General features: G+C 39.5%; 1 protein-coding gene across 1 annotated transcript in view; it reads left to right on the top strand.

Moving 5' to 3' along the window:
• Positions 1 to 17486: 17486 nt before the first annotated feature.
• LOC139741074 (uncharacterized) overlaps positions 17487 to 22267 on the top strand; it is a 6089-nt gene continuing 1308 nt past the window's right edge. Inside the window, exon 1 of the mRNA XM_071651664.1 lies at positions 17487 to 22267. This exon is cut by the window's right edge and continues 1308 nt beyond it. Within this exon, the coding sequence (XP_071507765.1) occupies positions 17577 to 19739 (2163 nt within the window). The 5' untranslated portion in view covers positions 17487 to 17576 and the 3' untranslated portion in view covers positions 19740 to 22267.

The raw sequence follows: 22267 nt of genomic DNA, 5'->3' as shown, positions 1-22267 counted from the left end.
CAAGTTGTCGGACAAAAATGCTTCATGAAATGCCCCCCTGAATTGCCTAACTTAATCAGCGAGGGTGATAATGCTTCATTTTAGGACCCCTTCTTGGCAAATTAGTATTGCATCATTCCAATTTTTTCCATCAGTATGATGATTCAAATATCATCATTCCGAGATAATGATATTCATACTTCATTTTATCAGCACAGCTTTAAAGCCGAGCCGAGTCACCAACTATTCAAGCCACTTTCTTGATCATCCTTATTGTTCCGATTCCTCAATAGCATGTCATGTTGCTGTGCTTTTGTATTTACTATGTTTTTGTGCTTTTGTATTGAATAATTGTTTGTTTTTCTATCGTGTCTGTCTTGTAATGTTTGTCATGTTTTTAATAACTCTATATTTCCTTTTTTAGTAGATTGTATGAGTTGTCCGCAGTGGAGTACAACTCTGTTCCTGCTGTTTTTGTTGGATCCCCATTTTTTTTTCTTTCTTCCTTTTTTTGAGTATGGATAATATAACAAGTTTGCATTGAAACAATGTTTATATTTAGTTTGTAAATTACCTCTTATATTCATCGGACAGCCAACCTCTGTGTACAAGATCATTTGTAATTTTCGTGCATTACGTTATGTTTTGTGGAAGAAGAAAAGAAAATAAATTGAAAATGAAATGAATTGAAACCAGTTTCGTCTTGTCTGTTATATCCTACCAAAATGGATATATTCCCAGGTACAGTCCAACACCAATACCATCTGGTCTCGAGGAGGACACTTGGCATTTCCGCGAAAAAGACCTAGGTCTACTTTCTGGTTCTGCCTGAACTACTGATCGTCTGCATAATGCGTTTGTTTTATGTTTGTGCGTGTTTGTGCGTGTTTGTGTGTGTGTGTGTGTGTGTGTGTGTGTGTGTGTGTGTGTGTGTGTGTGTGTCTTTCTCTCTCTGTTTGCCTCATTATTAATTTCAGTCGTAGACATTGTTGTCCAAAAAGGACATAATATAATATTCAAAGAGGAAATCCAGTCCAAATACAAGTTAGTCTGATAAAAAGAGTAAAATTTTACGAGTTCAACGGTAAAAATTTGACTGAAATGGGATGAAAAATAGGAAGTTATGAGATTTTGAAGTTTTGATGATTTCTCCAAAACTGCATGCTCTTGTACTGTGGGTATGTGAATATGCAAATGAGTGACCTAACCATGCCATACCCTCACAATTTTGCATTGATCGTGTACAAAAAATGACGATAATTCAATGTTTCTGTCATTGAAGTCTGAAACATGACGTTATTCCTGGTTGAATAACTTCGGAATAGTGATCAGTTAGACATATGAGGATTTGAGCCTCGGGCATAATTGTGTCTGACTTAAAAACAGGAAATTTCAAAGTTTTATGTACAAACTATAGAATTTGAAGTTGTGAGGGAAAGACATGCTCACTTTTCCGTTTGCATATTCAAATTGACTGTTCAAGAACTGTTTTCCCCAAAATAGCGAAACTTCAAAATGTCATAACTTCGTTATTTTTCATCCGATTTCAATCAAATTTATACCGTTGAACTCGTAATATTTTACTCTTTCTTCTCAGATTAACTTATATTTGGACTTGATTTTCCCCTTTAAACATTGTATTAATGTGTGTTTGTGCTGGGTGTTGGGTGTGTCTGTGTTTATGTGTGAGTGAATGGGAATGGGGGGGGGGGATTAACTTTCTTCCTCGAAAATTTCTTATTCTTAATGCATGTATTCTTCAGCCATACTCTTCTTATTATCATTATTTTAGTATTGTTATTATTGTTATTGTTATTATTATTATTATCATAATCACTATCATCATCTCCATCATCATCATTGTTGTTATTATTGTTGCTACTGTTATCTTTATCATCATGTAAAATTGACACTATCATTAAAATCACTTATCTCATGAAGGTAGAACACCACATGAACGGCAAGTTGACAACGATACACCTTTATTCCAGTGACCACCAATAGTTAACGTAATATTTTTTAATGGTTTGAACAATTTGATTTCCTGTATGAGTATTACGCCGGGAAGGAAATGACCAAATATCCTTTTTCTTGCAAGATTTGCAAGATGTTGCCATGGCAACCAGCGGAAGTGACAACGCTGAGCAGCCTTGTAGTAGGAACTGTGCGAGGATTTGAGTGGTAAAATGTCATGAACCTTTGGGCCATCCGGGTAATATTTGAGGATGCAGGAACTCCTCTCAGTCCTTTGCTTAGGCCCACTTGACCTTGATTTGATAGTCAGAAAGAATTAATACGAGACGGAAGAAAATGACAAGCCATGGCTGGTATGAGATATTGATTGTGAGAACACATAATCGGCTGTTGTGATTGTTTCCGTGCACCAATTGGATAACTTACCAACAATCAACATTGTCATTACGTGTTCAATCTTTCTCCTTACCACTGCTCATTTAACTTTGACTGATAAGTTGTTTCAGTGATTGTACCCATGTTACAGGAAGGTTACCATGAGTACATGTGCAAGTTCAGCACATTGATCACTACCCGTGTTAATTTTTTTTAAAATTTGTATATTGCAGTTGTTAATATTTTAAAATAGAACAATTCTTTTTCTCTATTTCTTTCTCTTTTTTTTTCGTTTGGTTCTATGGCAACCAAGATATTTGAAATATAGAGGTCACTGCCCTTAACTCCTTAACAAAATTCAACTATACCAGTGTACTAAGTTATAGCAGGAAAAAGACTCTCTCTACTCCCTTCCCTTAATGGCACGAATACGACATAGGACCGTCTGCTTGACTATATCAAAATCAAAATCAACCCAAAGCAAACCCTCAAATACGGAGAAAAGAACTTTTTGGTTTATTGTTTCTTTTTCCTTATTCTCGTCTTGATTTACCTGTGCGTCTAATTCTCTGTTATATACTAGTACATTATATTCCCCTTTATGTCTGCAATGAAACCAGCAGTCAACATTGGCAGCAGAAAGTCAATCATAAAACAGGAAACTACATAAATCTCCGGGGCCTGACGTCATTTTTTGTTTTTTGTTTGTTTTTTAGTTTTGTTTTAGGGCCTCCAATTGCAAGTTTGCTATAATCATCATTAAGACGAGAACAGAGTCAGAATATCAAACAGATCTAATGCTTTTGCAGAATACGTTCGACGACGTGGGCATTGCTTACCAGCATTTATTTTCAAGTGGTATGGAGGGACATATGGTGCTAGTGTCCGATTGGCAGTAAATATCTGAGTGAACAACAATGTCAAGTCATGGACCCGGACCTCGGACACCAATACCGCAGGTAAAAATCGTGTCTTCCGTCTGTTGAGGAAGATCATTGCATCGTCATGTTTTGCATCAACTGAAGGGCAATTTTATTGACTGGCCTCGGATTAGCTCGAACGACGCCCGACAAAATCAGCTCGCGGAAGTGAAAGAAAGAATATAGGACAACCACCTAAGAAGGAAACACAAAACACAAACTAGTTTACCCGGCAAGGTTAAGAGACGCTGACCGCGAGAGTATGTGCCTTTTCATTAATGGTTAACAAGATCTCATCCAGAACTTATTCCACGTCCAACTTAATCCCATTGATAAGGTTCAATCTAATGTAATAGAAGGTATCGGGTTATTAAGTATCGATTGTGTCATAATTTGCCCTTTGACTCGCAGATAAGCCATAATAGGAACCACTGTATCTCACCGTATGCATGGTATGGGTGCATTATCATTATTTCATCAATCAAGAAGCTTCTAGCTCTGCTATCTCAGGTAACATTCTGTCATTTCCTTTTCCCGAGCGGGACCAAGTTCCCATTCAATTCCTTTCGGGTGAATGCAATACAAAAAGGACCATTTTTTTTTTTTTTTCACGTGCTCCTTGTATGATACTCCAATGCAACTCACTGAAAAAAAAAACAACAACAAACAAACAAACATGGAAGTCCCAAATTTTAAGTTAATCTTTCATATTGTAATCGGGGAGGAAGAAGCGGATACCACATACTATATGACCCTATTTCAATAACACAATCTCATGTCAAAAACTGTACTATATAAGACACTTTACCTACATTATCAGCCCACCCCCCCCCCCCGGCCATGTTCCACGATACATATGGTATTAAAAATATACTGGATAATAGTAAAAAATGAATGTGTATTCAGAACTCCATCGTTTACCGGTAGCTAAATATGGTATTTTCGTTCAGCTGATATGTTACGATAATCTTCACAATATTCATCTCCAGACAAATATTGTATCAACAGCACGTACAGGAAAGAACGCGCACACAGGCACACGCACGAACACACACACCACACACCCACAAACAAACACACACATTATATATATGTATATATATATATATATATATATATATATATACATATATATATATATATATATATACATATATATGACAATTTTGTGAAGATTTTTAAGCACTTTCATCCCTGACAAAGGGGAAGGCCCTCGAAAACTTGGATTTTGAATAAAAACCAATTGGCATTTAATGAATTCCTTCATCGTGACATTACTATTACCTATATATGATTATATATAATTATGTACGTATATATATATATATATATATACATATACATAATCAAAATATGAAAGTTCTGCGTTGGTGTGTAGTAAGTAGATATAAAGAGTAAAAACACTGGTATAAAACACCGCAGCAGCCAAAAAATTAGACTGACTTTTCGGTCAAAGACCTTTATTAAAGGTTAAATAAAGCACAATTGAAATTTTTATCAAATTTTAATAAAATTTTAATAGATTTTTAATTTTTTTTAATTTTTACCGCCTCTGGGTATTTTACAATTTCTTAAATTTTGTATATTGTATGAAGGTTTTTATCAAAGACCTTTTATATATATATATATATATATATATATATATATATATATAAACGTTTACTTATGCGCATATGAATTCATACACGAATGAATATAGGATATATGCATTTGACTTACAGATTTTGAATGAACCAGCAAACAAATAAAATTAAAAGTACATGGAACACGTTTATTTGTCATGGAAGCATTGACAATATACAGTTTATTTCTCCAAAAAACAACAACAACAAAAGGCTTCGCATGTCCGAAAATGGGGAAAAATGCTTATAGCAGTATATACATTAGATATACATTTGATAGCGTACACCATTACACTGTAATCATGAAGATGATAGAATATTTACATCCTTGCTTTTTCAAAGCAAGTATATAGTGTATTAGTCAACATTAATTTTGTGCTTGAGCAGGTATGCAATCTTGTTTGTCCGTTATATTGTAATATGCTTCAATCTCACACACGACAGTCTGATCACAATTCATACGGACGAAATATTGACATAATGGTCTTTCAAGTCAAATGCACAATCATACCCGATATAAATGCTTCATCATCACCATCTTCGGGTAATTATGGGGATTACGGCGTGTCTGTAACCGGCATAAGTGAAGACTAATATGTTAAACTTCCTATACATTGCGATACATGTGTATTTACATTTTATCTTTCAAACTTGGCACTAAAATGACTGGAACAAAACGCAAAAACATTTTTTGCAATTAATTCCCCCATCAGAGTGCTTTAAAACGGAGAAGGTGCTTTGTTTTCACTTTCCAAAATGAGTCCTATGGCTAAAATCAATATGAGGCTTTGCTACCGACTTGTGTAGTACACATCACGTGCACGCGCACAACAACAACAACAACAAAACAAACGATAGATTAGTGACGCAAAGATATAATACAATTCATATTGAATGTGTTTTAAGAGAATCTTGTGAGTGTTTTGTGATGGGGAAAAAAGATATTTTAAAAAATCGTCGTACTCTAGACACCTGACTAATCAGTGACTATACGCGATTGAGTTTCACTGGTTGTGGTTGGATATAATTGTGTACATACTACAAGGAAAGGCAACTATACTTCTCTGAAAATACGCGTCTATCTCTATAGTTCTTGAGGACTTTCATCTCTACACAAGACACGATTACTGCGATGCAAATTTGACAGCATCAGTCTTCAGCGATAAGTTAAATATATCCTTTTACCCACAGCCTAAATGTATAACACTCATTCCATGATTAAATAGGGTGAATCCAGAACTTCGTATTGATGATAGTCTGATCAAACAGAAAATCGTTATAGTTTTTGGTAATTATGAATACAAAATACACTTGTAAATAGATACATACTGACATCCTAGAAAAGTCTGGATCTGGCGGGGGTCGGGGAATACACCTTTACTTGTAATCGTTTTGTATGGGTGAACATTTACATCTTATGATCAAGTAAAAAAGTGTAGATATCACATTCACCTCATCGGAAACAAAATGTTATGGTGAGGAAAAGCCTGGTAAAATATGACCAAGAAAAGATATTTTTGACAGATCGCAATCAAAGCAAATGTTGAATATGTAAGTGGACAGACAAAGGATTTTCCTGGGAGGCCGCCTCTGGGTATTTTGAAAATACTGTGACGTAATACTACGTATTTGCAAGCTCCATTCTTGAGACACTCTTGTAAGATGTCATGTCATTTCATAAATCTCAGTTTAAGTGACAAACTACACAATCGGTCACAAATACATCATGTACATCTATCAGTGATAGATGTCCATTGACACGACTTCCCAGTTTAGTACTTGTTTATCAAGACAAAGCATTGGGGATGTTGCAGGTACCCATATTTTTGTTTTGTGAATTGCAGTCATTCTCAGTAGCAGGGTCATCACCATGAATGCATACTGAAACAGACACAAAAATAGGTACTGTACTACAGTGACAATATAAAGAATACATTTGATTTGACACCTATTGCCTGCTTCTCTTCAGAAAACGCAATCGAAACTTACCAAACAATACGCCCAAAAGAAAGAAAAATGAAAGAAAGGAAGAAAGCCAAAAAAAATAATAAAAGAATATAAAGAATGGTAGGTAAGTTGACCATCGGGACTTACAGGGAAACAAAGTGTTACGCATGTAAATTTTTAAATCCCTTTACAGGATTGTTTGTGTATACAATATGGCATACACTCTCGATTAACAGGGTAATTTCAATGGAGATACACTAAGTGGTTTATTTTACATAATTTGTTTGAAGAGATTTTACTTCATCACATGCCCTTTTTTCACTTCGGTTTTGAAGGTTATAGTGTTGTTGTTTTTTAAGTAAGAAATCAAAAGGAACTACGGTGAACAATGAGTCAATTCGATGTAAGATCAGTAAACAGTCGTTCACCAGTCAGAGCCATAGTTAATGATGATCATCCTCCCATTACAAACCGCTCTTCCAACAGCGATTTTGAAGTCACGTGTTTCGAAGAATAAAAGAATCAAAATATGTGTAACTACGCTAGAGCAATTTTTAAGAATACAAATGTGCAGAGAAGAGCATTTCATAGTTCAAATATTACATCCTGATTGGCACCATGTAGATTCATATAAGAATATACTGATTATGACCTGCGACCACGAATTACTCACGACCTTTGCAACAAACTCCGCAGAGTCTGAGTTTGGTGATAGTCCTCTCATTCTTTGATATCAGATAACGTAACGGGTGGCAAATTAACAAATCCCCCACCGAAAAGTGACATTGAATGTACACAATCTCGAATCTTCATATCTATAATACATCTTATCAATAATAGCTGGACATGTGCCATTGTTTCATCGCGAACATGCAGCTAAATGCACCATTATGTGACGATAAGGACACAACAACTCTTGATAGTATTTACGTAATTATCCCTTGATCTAATTGCTTTCAAAGATAATATATAGGGATGGGGAAGACGGATTTAAATCAATATACATTGTACAATGTAGTCACTGCCATGGTCTTTGGGTCGACATTTTCAATACCCGTGTCAATGTTCGACATCACTGTTCAAAATCAGTCTTCTGCACCTGTGCTTTATCTCAGTATTCATAATGTACGTATTCTGTCACGCTTATCCCCCTTCCCGGGTGGCTGCGTTTCGAAGATAAACACATTTCAGACGACCAAATGATGTTCTGCGATATTTTTAGACCATGCAAGAATTAGCAGAAATGCTTCCGAACAAGGTTCCACTGTTATGAGTTAGCGTAATGTGGGAGAAGTTCATCTAGCTCTTGCATGCGAGGCGTGTTAGAAACGGACGTTTGGTAGTCGTTGCCCGTTGCCAGGGGAACGTGCTGCTGCTTGATGCAGTCCAACTCCTCGTATTTCATGTCTCCACACTCCTCCTCACCGCTCGCTTCGCTAGGCGTGCTCGCCAGGCTCTGTGGAACGAATCCCCCTTGTGGTCCCGGCACCATCACGGGAGCGGATGTCTGCAACGATCTGGCAATGCCATGGCCATTAGGAACACCATTGATGACACCATTGGAGGAGGGAGGATTGCGGCTTCTCGTCACTCCGGTGTGCCCAACCATCGACTCATAGGTAGTTGCAGGTTTGGATGCCCCGTTTGACATTGTCATGCGAACATCCATCGTCGTATTCACTTGAGTGTCGCTCTGAGCTTCTTTCTGAGAGGGCTGCATCGGTAACGCACGCTGAACCGGGCTTGGAATCACATTTTCGGCGCGAACTTGATTTCTGTGCGACACACCATTGCTGCTTGCTCGAAATGTAATTTGAGACGTAGTGGTTGCACCTGCAAAACGCGATCGATTCTTTTTCCTCCTCTGAGTGACGATGAGGAGAACGACTATGATCAGAGCTAGCCAACCTACCGCAGCTAAAACCAGGACCCCGATAACGAACGACTGGTTGTGCAGAACTGAGTTTCCACCTGGCTGGCTGATTCCAATAGAGGGATCAGCACCGTTCACCGTTTGACATCCCATCTCCGCAGACACCGATATGGTGGTTGTCGACTCCTTTCCGGGGATGTTGATAAAAGCCATCTCGTCTACGACCACAGAAGCTCGGCACGTCACCCTGGCTCCATCATCTGCTTGTTCTATGTTATCGACACGGAGAGTGTTCCCCTCCATGGCAAATCTAGAATCCGATGACGTCACATCTACGGGAACGTCATTGAACCTCCAGCTTATACTGACTCTTGCGTGAGAAGAAGCATGAACGGCTGTCAGGCTATGACTACAGAAAAACATCACGCTTTGACCTGGAGCAACTGATGGGACTTCGGGCCAGATAGAAACGACGAGAGACCCTTCGTTGTTCACGTAATTAGTGACCAGTGACGGTATCGTTGCCACCCCAACGGATCCGTCGCCATTGCTGTAAACAGTCATCCGAGTTTCGCCAGTGCCGAAGACATTCTCCGCACGGCAAACGAGTTGAGTGCCATTATCGGCAACCGGGACGGGACCGACTTTCATCACACCATAACCGGGAAACTCCAACCGGAAGTCGTTTGGAGTCGAAGTAGGTGTTTCGAGGTTACAGGATAAATCGGACACAAACGGCGGGCTAGAGTGTGCAAAGGCGTAATACGTTATCTCTTGATTGGTACTTTCTCCTACCATTCTCAGTATCATGACGTATGGTAAGCTGAATCGACAGGTTTGAGACTGCTGCATGCCGAGATTGTCATCATACGACACGCGACACTCGAACTGACTCGAAAATTCCGAAGGATCCGCTGTGTACAAAGATACTGTGTTGACTGTTTCCTTCACTCCATCGGCAACTTTGTTGTTGTCTTTATACCACTGCACCACCACGTCTGGGGTTGTATTCTCGGACTCACAACGGAGTTTCAGGGTACCCCCAAGGGGCGTGGCCGTGCAGAGAGGAAAGTGGTCTGCCGGAGGATACTTCACCGTCAGTTGCACAGGGAGAGACTGTATTAACTTCGAACCCTGCCCATCATACACCACGCAGTAATATTGCCCCTGGTCAGACCTGGTCGTAGATCGAATCTTGAGCTGCTGGTTGACTCTGTCGTAGCCACTCAGTGCGCCTACGAGAGTGAATCGATCCACATCGGCAGGGTCGGTGAGCAAATACCTGGGCCCGGCGTCTCTGGTCCATGTGGCAACCAGCTGCTGGCTGGACGAAAACTGCGGGTAGCGAAACCACTCTATCATCCCGCCGGTTGTGAAGACATTCGAATCGGAGAGTTGGTTGCTGTAGCAAGTGAAGGTGTTTGCAGTGCCCTGGCTGACAGTTCTTGAGTTAACATTGAGATAAAGTTCGTTTGCCGCTGATACGTGAGCTATGATTAGCGATGAGAACACCAAGAAAGAAAACATGATTGAAGCTGGATAATTCATCGTAGCTCTTCTGCACCATCAATTCCCAAAAATGAGTATAAAGTCAGCACAGCCTTTGCCCGGAAGGGAAGGACCATTTGCCAAGGCTTCGTAGAACCTAGGTCTGTCTTCGGCTTACCGTGAGTACCAGCAGAGCTCTTTGTTGTGTTCCCGTCACCTGCATCGAGTGAGCTAATGAGTGATTATTGACCGGGAACCCACTGAAAAACGCGTTATCACTAGTGCCGAGTTCGAGGGTACTGCGATATGATATTTGATACTATGTACTCCTACGCACCACGAACGGATCGGAGCACAGGCATCGAGATTGGGCATGCGCACTTCATGTTGCGTCGCTGACGAATGAGAATAGCCAGTTTATACATTCGCACACACCTTCACAATACTGAAGAGGATATGGAAGAACTAGATATTTTGGCAACTCGATCCTTCCAGTACTCTCTTCTGTATGTGAAACTCCATACCGTGATAGATTTCTGTCTCATTAACCTTTGCAGCTGTATTTGAAATGTTCGCGAATCCGTCTGCCCACATTATTGTTAGTCCACTGTGAACTTTAAAATTTACGTTAAGAGTGTCATTGAAGAATAAAAAAGGTCGTTCTACTTGTTCGCCATTAGTAGCTGGATGCCGCAGCTTTAATTGGTAACGAAGATATTATCAAAGCGAGTTTTTTTATATCCGTATATATATGGTCCGGGTTTTTTATTCCAACTGAATACCCTTACAACTTACAACTTCGACATGAATTGAAGTAAAGGCTTCACAGTGGCATTCTAATTGTACCGAAATATAAATGCTTTTCTTCCGTTTTGTTTTTTCTATTCACTTTTCTGGAGATGAGATCGTCGTATGAACATTGATATACCAAATCAGATGTTATCTTTAATTTTTCACTTGTGTGTGTGTGTGTGTGTGTGTGCGCGTGTTTGTTTGGGCAGGATTTGTTTCCTTATTGTATTGTTATTGGGGTTTTTTTTTCTAGAAGTGGTATAACTTGACCGGCTAGGAATGAGAATATCAGTCATGTAAGAATTACAGATTTGGCATACTTTCGCGATGCCTTACTCTGAAAAAAAAGCATAATACAGACAACAAATAAGACCGTACAATAGAATTAGCCGTTTAGTTTGTTTCTGGGTAGTATATATCACAAAGAGAGAGATGAAGAGAGAGAGAGAGAGAGAGAGAGAGAGAGAAAGGGATCTGAAAGAGAAATTGAAAGAGATAGAAGAAAGAGAGTGTGTGTGTAAAAACGGAAGAGGAGGACGAGAGAGAAGGTCAGTAAGAAATTCTTAAAACGAGCAAAAATGGGCAAGAAACTTGAGACTGTTTGTCTAGAATCGCATTGCTAACGTCATATCGTCCCTACTTTGAGAAAAGAGGGGCCGAAAACTTGCGTTGGAAATGAATGCTCACTTCTATCACGACTTGCACATACACCTGCACAGCGAAGGCAAGTCGATAGATCTAGCAGATCGTCTAGTAAAACTAATCGTTGTATGCGGACGCAAGATGGCTCCCGACTTATATCTATTATGAGAGGACAGCCAGTAGTGAGAAAATTGCCTTTAACTCTTCCTCCTTCCCCGAGCCTTGTCCTTCCTTTCGCCATTAGACATAGTACATGTTGTATACTCTTTCCTCCAATGAAGGACAGCTCGAGGCCACATTATTTCGTTTCATGAAATGGGTAAGCACTGTTTGGGCACCCGTCCCGCTTCATCATGAATATTCATCAGGCAGTAAGATACTGTACAAGTAAATGGCCAGAATGCTGGATAGGTGCCATAGAATGCAAAAACGTATCGCCGGGAAATGTAAAGATCTCGAAAAATGCATCAACAGGGAATGTAAAAACGTCTCGCCGGGAGAAGGAAAAATGTTCAGTTTTGTCGGGAAATGTAAAAACGCTGCCGGGAAATGTAAAAATCATGTATTTCCACGGTATTACGGATGCATGTAGATGATGAATATTCATGATGAAGCGGGACGGGTGCTCAATAGTGCTTACCCATAAAATGGGCTTTAGAATCTCTGCAATCTGATTGATCAGTTATCATGCATTGATTTTTACTGATCTACACTGAGCCATGATGCGTCCGGTAAAATCTGAACACATGGCCATGCCTCCGGTAAAATCCGAAAGCATGGATCAAACTTTGTAATTGTTATTGTACGGGACGCGTGATTGGGAAAAAGTTGAATTTCATGAATTTACGGATACGAATGATGCAAATGCCTATTTCGTGGATCAGTAAGAATTGGATGCGCTTGTTTAACTTTGGAAACAGTCTAATATCCACTCGCTGCGCTCATGGGTTTAAACAGTTCCAGAGTTAAACTCGCGCATCTAATTCTCACCGATCCACATGTTTTTTAATACAAAACATATCAACTTTCTTACACATCCTCGATAAAATATAAAATGCTCCATGGGGGATTTATGTTAAAATGTTAAAAATGAAACTGTGTCATATTGCGTGACATACCGCGAACCATGCATGAAGCAAGCAAGCAAGCTAGCACTCAAGCGAAAGCAAAGGATGGCAAGTGAAACGCAAGAAGCATCGTAGAGGGCGTTTGGTCACCGCGTGTATCAATTCGGATGGATCATCGTTTGCCACTTTTGCAGGTTTGGCGACGCGTCGCCACATTACAACGATTCGCGGGCGTCGAAAATCAAATTTACTTAAGAAGTCACACTAGAAAATACACCAAAATTAGTTTGGAGTACTTCATATACACTGTATGTGAAAATTAAGATAATGTATATGAAGGAACCTATTGTACAGAAGAACAGATGCTTGTGCAGGTAGCTCCTTAAAAATTAAGTCGGTACACAAACACACAGACACACAGACACACACACACACACTTACACAACAAAAACAAATGTTTTTGCACAAACTAACAATGTATGAAAAAAAAAGAGAGAAAGAAAAAAAAGAGGAAAAGAAAGACGAAAAAGTAGAGAACAACTTTTACTTCGACTCAAGACAGCTACCAACTCCCTTGAAAACATTTTTGTCCCTGATTATTGGAACATTTACGTTGTTCGCATTAAGGACTCGCCCGGTTCGGATTACTATAGTATTCGAGAATCTCCGTACGTGAACAGCTTTATTACTGAGCTCTAAATAGTATGTCAGTATTCACACAGCCGAAGACTCTTGACTGCAGTCGACCGTTACCAAGGAGCTTACGCTGTAATCGGTGCACGTACTGTATACGCAGTTATTTTCGCGTACAGATATTTTCGCGAATGACGAGGTCATAGACATTTTCGCGAGATGTTGTTTTCGCGAATCGACGCCGACGCTTACGTTAATGCTCCATTAACAAAACGCATGGAGACAATTTCGCGTGTTGTTAAATTCGCGATCCAATTGCAATTCGCGAAATTCCCGAAAATTAAACTCTCGCGAAAATAATTCGCTGCCTGGCGCTATTCGTGGTTTTCGAGTATACCCCGGTAGGCAGCACCCACGAATCCCCATGCTACGGGGAGGGGGTGTTTCACACAGAAATTAAGTCGATCTTAACTGTGAAGTTCAACTTAAGATTATGGCAGGCTGTGTGTGACTTCAATAATACTCGAACTTTCATATAAATATGAAAAAAATTTGGAGACTTTCGTACAGGCATTAATTATAAAAAAAATAAAGTAAGGGACAAAGATTTTTTTCTTTCAATTTTGATAACAATTTGAAGAGGAATCTCTAAACGTAAGATAAAGATAGTAGATGAAGAGGAATCTGAAAACATAAGATACAACTGAAAAGAGAAGCCAACGGCATACCATAAATATAAGTCCCGCTTGATTGTGGGTGCACATTCGGAGAAAAACATGCCGAATGATAAACTCTGCCATTTTTACGACATTCGCGTCCTTCGCAAAGCGTTCTCAGTGAAATAATAGGGAGCTTTAGATTTTAGACGCGCGGACGTTCAAAGGGAAAAGACATGGTTTGAGCGTGCGCAGAAGCGCACGTCAAGTTGACGCACGCTTCTGCGCACGCTCAGACCATGTTTTTTTCCCTTTGAACGTCCGCGCGTCTAAAATCTAAAACTCCCTAATTTAGTATCTATTATTTCATTTTGAATTGTTTATGATATTTTGGGGGTATGTACAACCAGAGACGGATCCAGGAATTTAGTTAAGGGGAGGCGCCTTTACAAAATTACAGGGAGCGCCTCCCCCTCATTTTTTTCTTTTTCTTTCTTTTGTTTTAACAAACAATAAAAAGGGGGAGCGAGCCCAGTGCGCCCCCCCCCCCCCCTGAATCCGCCACTGGTGCAACATAACAAGCCTGAAGCTCTCTCCGAATATATCATTTTTTGATCACTACGCACAGAGAACGATGTTATTGAGCGTGTGTTCTGTAAGTACCTATACTATCTGTTTCCTCATGCTGTTATTTTTCTTTCTCGCAATCTCGCCTTGTTTCGTCAATGTTTTAATTGCTTTATATCTTTACTTTGGTAGGCCTATATAATTTGCTCAAATCGGGAAAATTGAAATTGAATGAAATCAGCTCTTTAAACCAGCTTCGTTCGATTCTGAAACACACAAATTCCATGAGGGCCCACCTACATGTGATCCGAAAATGAAACTGTTTATCTAATTATTTGTGCCTATATTCCAAATGTTCTTTATTTAAAAGTTTCGTTAGTCCTGAAATGAAACGAAGTTCGTTATTCCCAAATTGAATAAAAGATTAACGATTAACGAAGTTTTGGAATAACAATATATATGTTCATATATATATATATATATATATATATGTATATATATATATATATATATATATATATTCATTTTGGGAGTAATGAACCATCGGAATATGAACCTTATTCGATGTTTTTTTTTTTTTTTCATGCTCAGTCAGGTACCTTCTTCGTTAGATTTAGATTATTCCATAATCAACAACATGTTTTGAAAAGTGATGTGCCGTGAAGAATTAAAATAACAAATCCAAATCATTGTTTCCATGGTCCCTTATCTTTTATCATTATGCAACAAGACAAAGAAATATCTAAAAGAACAAAAACAAACCAAAACACATTAATCTATTTCTGATTATCATTTTGAGAAAGATATTCAATTAGCGACACTGGGCAAAAAATCATTTTGGCTCAACCACGAGAAAGAACCCCCCCCCCCCCCCCAAAAAAAAAAAAAGCCCTATGGAGCGCCCTCTCATGTTCTACAGCGAAAAGAAAGGAGTGAGAGAGAGAGGGAGAGGAGAAAGAAAAGGAGAGAAACATACTCACACACGCACACACATATATAGTAGGCCTAATAAATGTACATAATAATCATATGTCGTAGACGTGTATCAAACAAAGTAGTACTATACCGAATGTCCCCCAAAATACAACGGTACCTTCCTCAACGGTAACTTTAAAAATAGTGCATCAATCCAAATTCAATTTCAGGGTATGATACTATAACTCATTGCCCACATCTTATAGAAAACCCCATTCGATTTTCTTCAGTGTTCAAAGAGAAATGAGGAATTTTGTTGAGCATGCATGTCAGAAATCTCTTCCCTCTAAGTTCTGTCTATTGTGTTCACACATTAATATGTAGTTCCAAGAGCATCCAAGTGCTCAACTCGGAAGAATCAGACTCATGACATGCTTTACATCAATCCACATTTCTCTGTGACCGCTTAACCAAATTGAAGCGTTTTTTTCCTGCAAAATAGAGTTAAGATGTTATATTTTAAGACCCTGAGGAAGCATTTACTAAGACGGTTTAATCATATTGGGTATTATCAATACGAAAATTCAATTGTAACTTTTTTGACATACTGTACTAGTACAGCGTATACTCTATTTGAATTCTATATACGCGCAACTTTGCCAGCCTATGACGAGCCGTTTCATAAACACATTAAAGATATGGGGTCATTTGTTTGATTTTCATTTCCCGGTTCTCATTTTATTACGTTTACAAGTTATGCGCCTGAATCGTTATCCACCCCATTTCAAAGCACTGTTATAATGAGGAAGTACAATAAATCACGCTCTACAACTTAGTTTGAAACTCTCAGAAGTGCGGCAAAACCACAGAAATTGAGATCTCTTGGTTTTAGACAAGCATCGAAAACCTGAGGCGTCTAGTTATGTTTATCAATACATTCAATTCAAATAGTTTTGATATTGTTACTAGTATCGTTTTCATTTTTTGCAGAAAGCTTCATTACTACTGTGAATATACTCAATATTATATCAACCATGCTCACTCACTTTTTTCATCTTTTCCATGAAAACAAATTTCGGAAATAGAAGAAATTTGACGCTTAACATAACTTTATGAGTCTGTATCATTATCATGAATAAATCATAATACATGTTCTGAGTTTGGATCACAAGGAATGTGAAATATGTATGAGTGCCAATTAAAAACAATGTGAAGCAAGGAAAGGATTAATTAAGAATACAAAAGAATTAGAATTTGTAAAAATGCGTCGGTCCCTGCCATTTCGACTTCAAAACAAGTATTGCCAGTAAATTGTTCGCATTGGGAGTTTAAAGCAATAATTGGTGGTAGAAAGGTTAAAAATGGTTGAGGGAGACTGAGCTACCAAAACGGCAGAGAATATTCGACAATTATTAATGGAGAATATCAATAATGGACACGAGATGAACTGTATTGAGCAACAATTACTGAGGCACTGGTATACATGAAATATCGATCACTCGTGGGCAAGGTATCATTCATGTTTCACGCAATGCATTTTCAAAAGCACTATCGCCCTCTGTTGCCACGGTCGGCAGACAGTCAAGAGTTGTTAAACATTTCGGAGCTCAATTTTTTCTCACTATAGTACTTGCTCACGTGACATCGGATTCATTAGTGGGCGTGTTTAATAGCAATACGGAGTAGCCAATCAAAAACATGTAGCAGCTGTTTATTTTCATTTCACAGACATCAAAGCTGTAAAATCATACACTGATATAACCTTATGAGCGCCCTCTCATCTTCAACAGGGAAAGAAAAAAAGCAACAAAGACACACACACACACACACACACACATACACAGGTCTATACACACAAACACACACACACACACACACACACACACACTTACTCAATTCATTACTGTTTCTTGGCAACGCGGATTAGAACCAATCAGACACAGCAGTGGTTTTTCCTTTATCATTTCGCAAACTCCAGAGGAACCTTCTGCGAAGTTATATACTGATATGGAATTGCTTTGGGGTAATCAGAACAGATTGAACAACTCGGCCCAGCTGATTATTCTCTTTTTCAACCCCAACTTCAATACATTGTCCTGTATAGACATTACACATGCAAGTTTGAGATGATTATTAGTGGAATCAATATGGAGGCCAGTGACATTTGTCTGCTGTTTCTTCTATTTTCCTACATCCATGCTGTACAGCCCTATAGCATGCATATCGATTCCCGAAGTACGGTGGTCAGTCGGGGAACCACCGCTGAGTTGGAATGTTACAGCGGAGGGCGATTCCCGACCGGAGCGAGAGTGGAATGGCGGCGGGAGTCATCCTCGATGACTGGTACACAGACTATCGGACGATGGTCACAGGGCTCAGGGAGTGAACTCCTGGACGGTGCAGACGCTACTCGATATGCCTTAGGATCGGCGGGAGAGGCCTCCAGAAATGGTCTCTTTGTTCAGACTCTCACCATTCGAGAGATTCAGAAGGCTGATAGAGGCAGGTACAGGTGCGTCCTCATCGAGACGTCCGGCACTGAGACGTCGTCGTCAAGTTTTGAGCTGACAGTCAAGTATCCACCTGCGGAGCACTTTCCACATTGCACAGCACTCCCAGATGAGACTGGAGATGAGGTAAGCCTTACCTGCATGTCAGAGAGAACCACACCGCCTTTAACCTTACGATGGTATCGAAATGAATCGTTAGTTGCAGATGATACACCAGTTGGAGATAAGATGAAAGCGGTTTACCGGGCTCAAAGGAAAGACTTCACAAGCTCGTTTGAATGTCGGCTGTCGTACAACGATGATGTGGAACCAGAAGTTAGCCGGTCATGTTACTTCAGCCGACCTTACATCGCAATTCTTAGGTTGGCCGAGGCAAACTCGAGAGAAAGCAAGTACCACGCGTTCGTGCACTCGAATCCTCCTTTCATTTCAGACATATCCTGCGACCTGACAGCCTCCCAAGCAACCAGCCGACGTTTTGAACTCGAGTTTCCCGGTTATGGCGTCATGACCATCGGTCCGCTAGCTCCTGCAGACAACGGTACTGTCCTCGTCTGTCGAGCAGAAAACGCGTTGGGCGTTGCGGAAGCGAGAATGATTGTGTACAGTCACAGCGACGGCTCACTCGACGAAACCACTCTACCGTCAGTCGCGACCAACATGTATCACGAGAACGCTATTACTGCATTTATCGTGCCCAAGAACCCTACTGTGTACATCGGCGAGAGTGTCTCATTTGGCTGCAGCTATAGGTCAGCTATGCACACTCTTTTTACAACGCACACAGTTCATATCAGATGGACTTTTAACGGTAAGGACGTGCACGGCTCTAAATTCGACGTGCAGGATGATGTTCTTACTGTTCGAAACATCTCACAAGAAGATGACGGAGCGTCTGTGATGTGCATCGCTTCCTTTGGAGAAGACATCGATATCTCTGGTAGAAGTGAACCGACGATTCTTCGCGTTCGGGTCCATTCTGGGAGTGTGTCCTATCCACATCTGGCTGAAAGCATTGGAGGGCAACCAACGGACAAGGTCACTGGAACGACACAAATTGCCCTCATCGTCAGTGTTTCTGTCGCCGTCGCAGTGCTCCTGATCTTACTTCTCCTGCTGCTTTTACAGAGAAGGGGGAAAAAGCATCATGAACCCCAGTTTATCTACCAGGCTCCCTTAAGTCCCCAGATCTCTTTTCGCGCGGATTCGAATACCTTGATGAATGGTCAACTTTTACTTCGCGGACACAATCAGGCAACGATTCAGAGCCAACGGGAGCTTCCTGCTGAACCGACTGAAGCAACAGGAGCAATCTGTACGACACTTACACCAGTACCCATCCCGACCGGAACACTTGACAAGCCCAACGCAAGCTCTGCCTCGATTGTCAAGGATTCCCAGTATCAGCCAATGGTCGGGGACACAGGCGTGATGCGATCTCGCCAGGGTAGCTTCGCTAGCAGTGCCCACTCGGAACAGCACCCTCTCCTCTGCCGCTCGCTTACCCTTCCTGCATCCGGCATGATACCCATCCCCACCGGAGGATTTCTCCCTTCTAACATGGTGACATCCACCGGTCATCGCCGTGTTCAGCGATCGATGAGTGAGTCACAACATTGTGAAATCGATGAGAATTACGAGGATCCTGACGTCATACGAGAACGTCGAAAACTGCAAAGGTCTATGAGCAACGACTACCAACAGCCTGTTAGCAACAGATTAGAGAATTCAAATACAGTCATTTCTCAATACGCAAACACTTCTGTTGAACAGGAGTAAACTCCATGCTGAATGTTTCGTAAGCATAAATTGATTACAGAATGTCATTTGATCCTCATGTTGATGTAGAGCACGATAAGACAAACAAAATAGTACAAGTTTCATCAAAGTCAGGCTGTAAGAGTGAAGTTATTTTTCTTTGAGTGTCTCACGTTTCATGAAACAGTAAGATTACTAATTAACTCCCCCCTTTTTTTTTGCAAATCAAATGAGAATCTGATATCATTGGCCCACAAGACTCCCAGAGACATGCAAACTAATCTTCACCAAATTTCTTCTTTTCTATAAATGAGATCGAAGCAAAGAACTTGAAGCCTTCATATTCAGTGATTGTTGTATTATAACCAACAGGCAATGACATTATTTTTTTCTAATCTTTTTATTATTGTTGTGGGGGAGAGTCTGCCGCCGTGCAATTATGAGCTAAAATATGACTTTTATATTTTCGTGTACAAACCATACGAAAATGTGGATGCGATCAATATTGGTCCCAGAAAAGATGTTACAATCTTAAAACACTTCAGGTTCAAGTTTAATTTCGATGAAACTTTCACCATTCTGTTTGTCAAGCTTATCTATCGATATCAGACTTTAATGTTTACTACAGAAGAATGGATTGAAGAAGATATTAAGGTACATGATGTAAATTCTTCTGAAGGACTGCATGTGAATGCAAATGTATATGAGCAATCACAAAACTTCATTGGCGATCTTGTAATTTAATACTCGAAACATGAACACGTTCACAACAGGCAACTGAATTGAATTGACTTATTTTACGTGACCGCTTTAAAGGAAGAAACGAGTATTTGCAAGCAAACAAATCACGGGACCGACAGCTTTTAAGGGATGGTAGTATTGGTGGAAATGAGGATTGAGCTTGTAACATTTTGCAACACATGAAGAAACCACTTACAGTGTTACAGAACATGACATTCTAACACGTCTAAGAGGAATTCAAAGTTTATTTGATGAAAATCGGTATTAAAATGGCTGCGATAACAAGAAAACAAACAAAATGAAGTAAAAAAAAAAAAGAAATACCTTTTACCAGGATCGCTTGTTATGGATATCTCATCCCTTTTCAAAACCAACCTTTATCAATTAAAGTTGAATTCCTTTTGAAATTCCATGCTCTTTCATATGAGTTTCTCATTATTTCACCAAAAAGTTAAAAACCTGAAGCCAGATCTCAATCAAAACTAACCCATCCCTTTAAGTTCCCTCCACAAGAACGGGGAGGTACCACAATATCTGTGTAGTGCTCTAAGCAAAATGTTCCTCAAACTTAAGAATAGAAGGAGAAGAAGCAGCAAGAGGTTGTATCACGTTTCTCAAGAAAATATGCATTTCATGAGATATCGATTTTAATACCTTCAGTATCAGTGCTTTAAAGTCGAAAATGGTAATTGATGGAGTCGTTCTAATGTAAATACACTAAAGTGCATAGAACTGAGAAACAATGAGAAATCAATCTGCATTTCGCGCTTGTGCAGCAGTTTTATTTAATGTATATTACGAAACATTATGCATGTTCATAAATCATGGTGTCTTTAACAGGGTCTTCTCTTTCGATATCCAATGCACTGTGTGAAACCCATTACATTTTCATGTTGTATGGAACTGTTCTCATTATGTTCCATCGCAGATTTGTCTGTATGGGCAATCCTTATCGAGGGAAAGCCTTGATAGTTCAACTGGAGCGACAGCCTGATAACTGTACGCGGAGCAATGCTCATAAATAATGCCTAAACTTTGTACAGGTTTTCGATGCAAGCTTTCTGAGACCTGTCATAGTGTACATAACGATGATATGAAAAGTACTGAGGGATATCAAGGTGCAATTCACTTCAAAGCCGGTATACCTCCACCTGAAACTTTCCGGCCCCACTGTTGTTGTTAAAAATGTGCGAATCACTTCATTTGAGTATCGCATTCGTTTTGCTGAACTTCTATCTTCATTGTATTTTGTACAGACAAGTATACATCAAGAAAACGAAATATGATATAAATGAGCATGCACGTGTATATAAATACACAATATGGACGCATTAGCATGAAAGAAAACGAGAGTAGGGGATTTTTTTTCGCCTCATAGCAAAGAAAAGGAGAGACAAGGTATACTTTAATTTTCAGTGAACATGTTGGTACATATTGTCACCAAATGTAATCAATACATTTGTATGCAAAGCTTATTTTTGTTTTTATAGAGATGGTTTTCTTTGGAGGATAATTGAATTTGAAGTTACAATTAGTTTTGTGAGATATCAGTTGATACCAAGCGGAAATAGACCGGTGTTGTTAAATGTCTTCGCCAATTTTCATTTGGCAAGAAGATACAAGAGAGGTGTTATAGTGAAGAAAAGATGAACCCAAACAAAATGCATGATACATGATCTCGGAAGGAAATTTGCCAGTATCGTAGAGACAATTTGAAAGGAAGTAAACACGCCAATGTTGTTCTCATTCCTGTTGATATTCGACTCTTGTCAATTGTTGCTTATTGAAAAGTAGCATAACAACCCCAT

Source organism: Diadema antillarum, unplaced genomic scaffold (genome assembly GCF_040938485.1).
Source record: "Diadema antillarum isolate AM-2024a unplaced genomic scaffold, OU_Dant_1.0 seq00000901_RagTag, whole genome shotgun sequence".
NCBI classification, from domain to species: domain Eukaryota; kingdom Metazoa; phylum Echinodermata; class Echinoidea; order Diadematoida; family Diadematidae; genus Diadema; species Diadema antillarum.
This window is presented reverse-complemented; position numbering and strand designations above follow the sequence as displayed.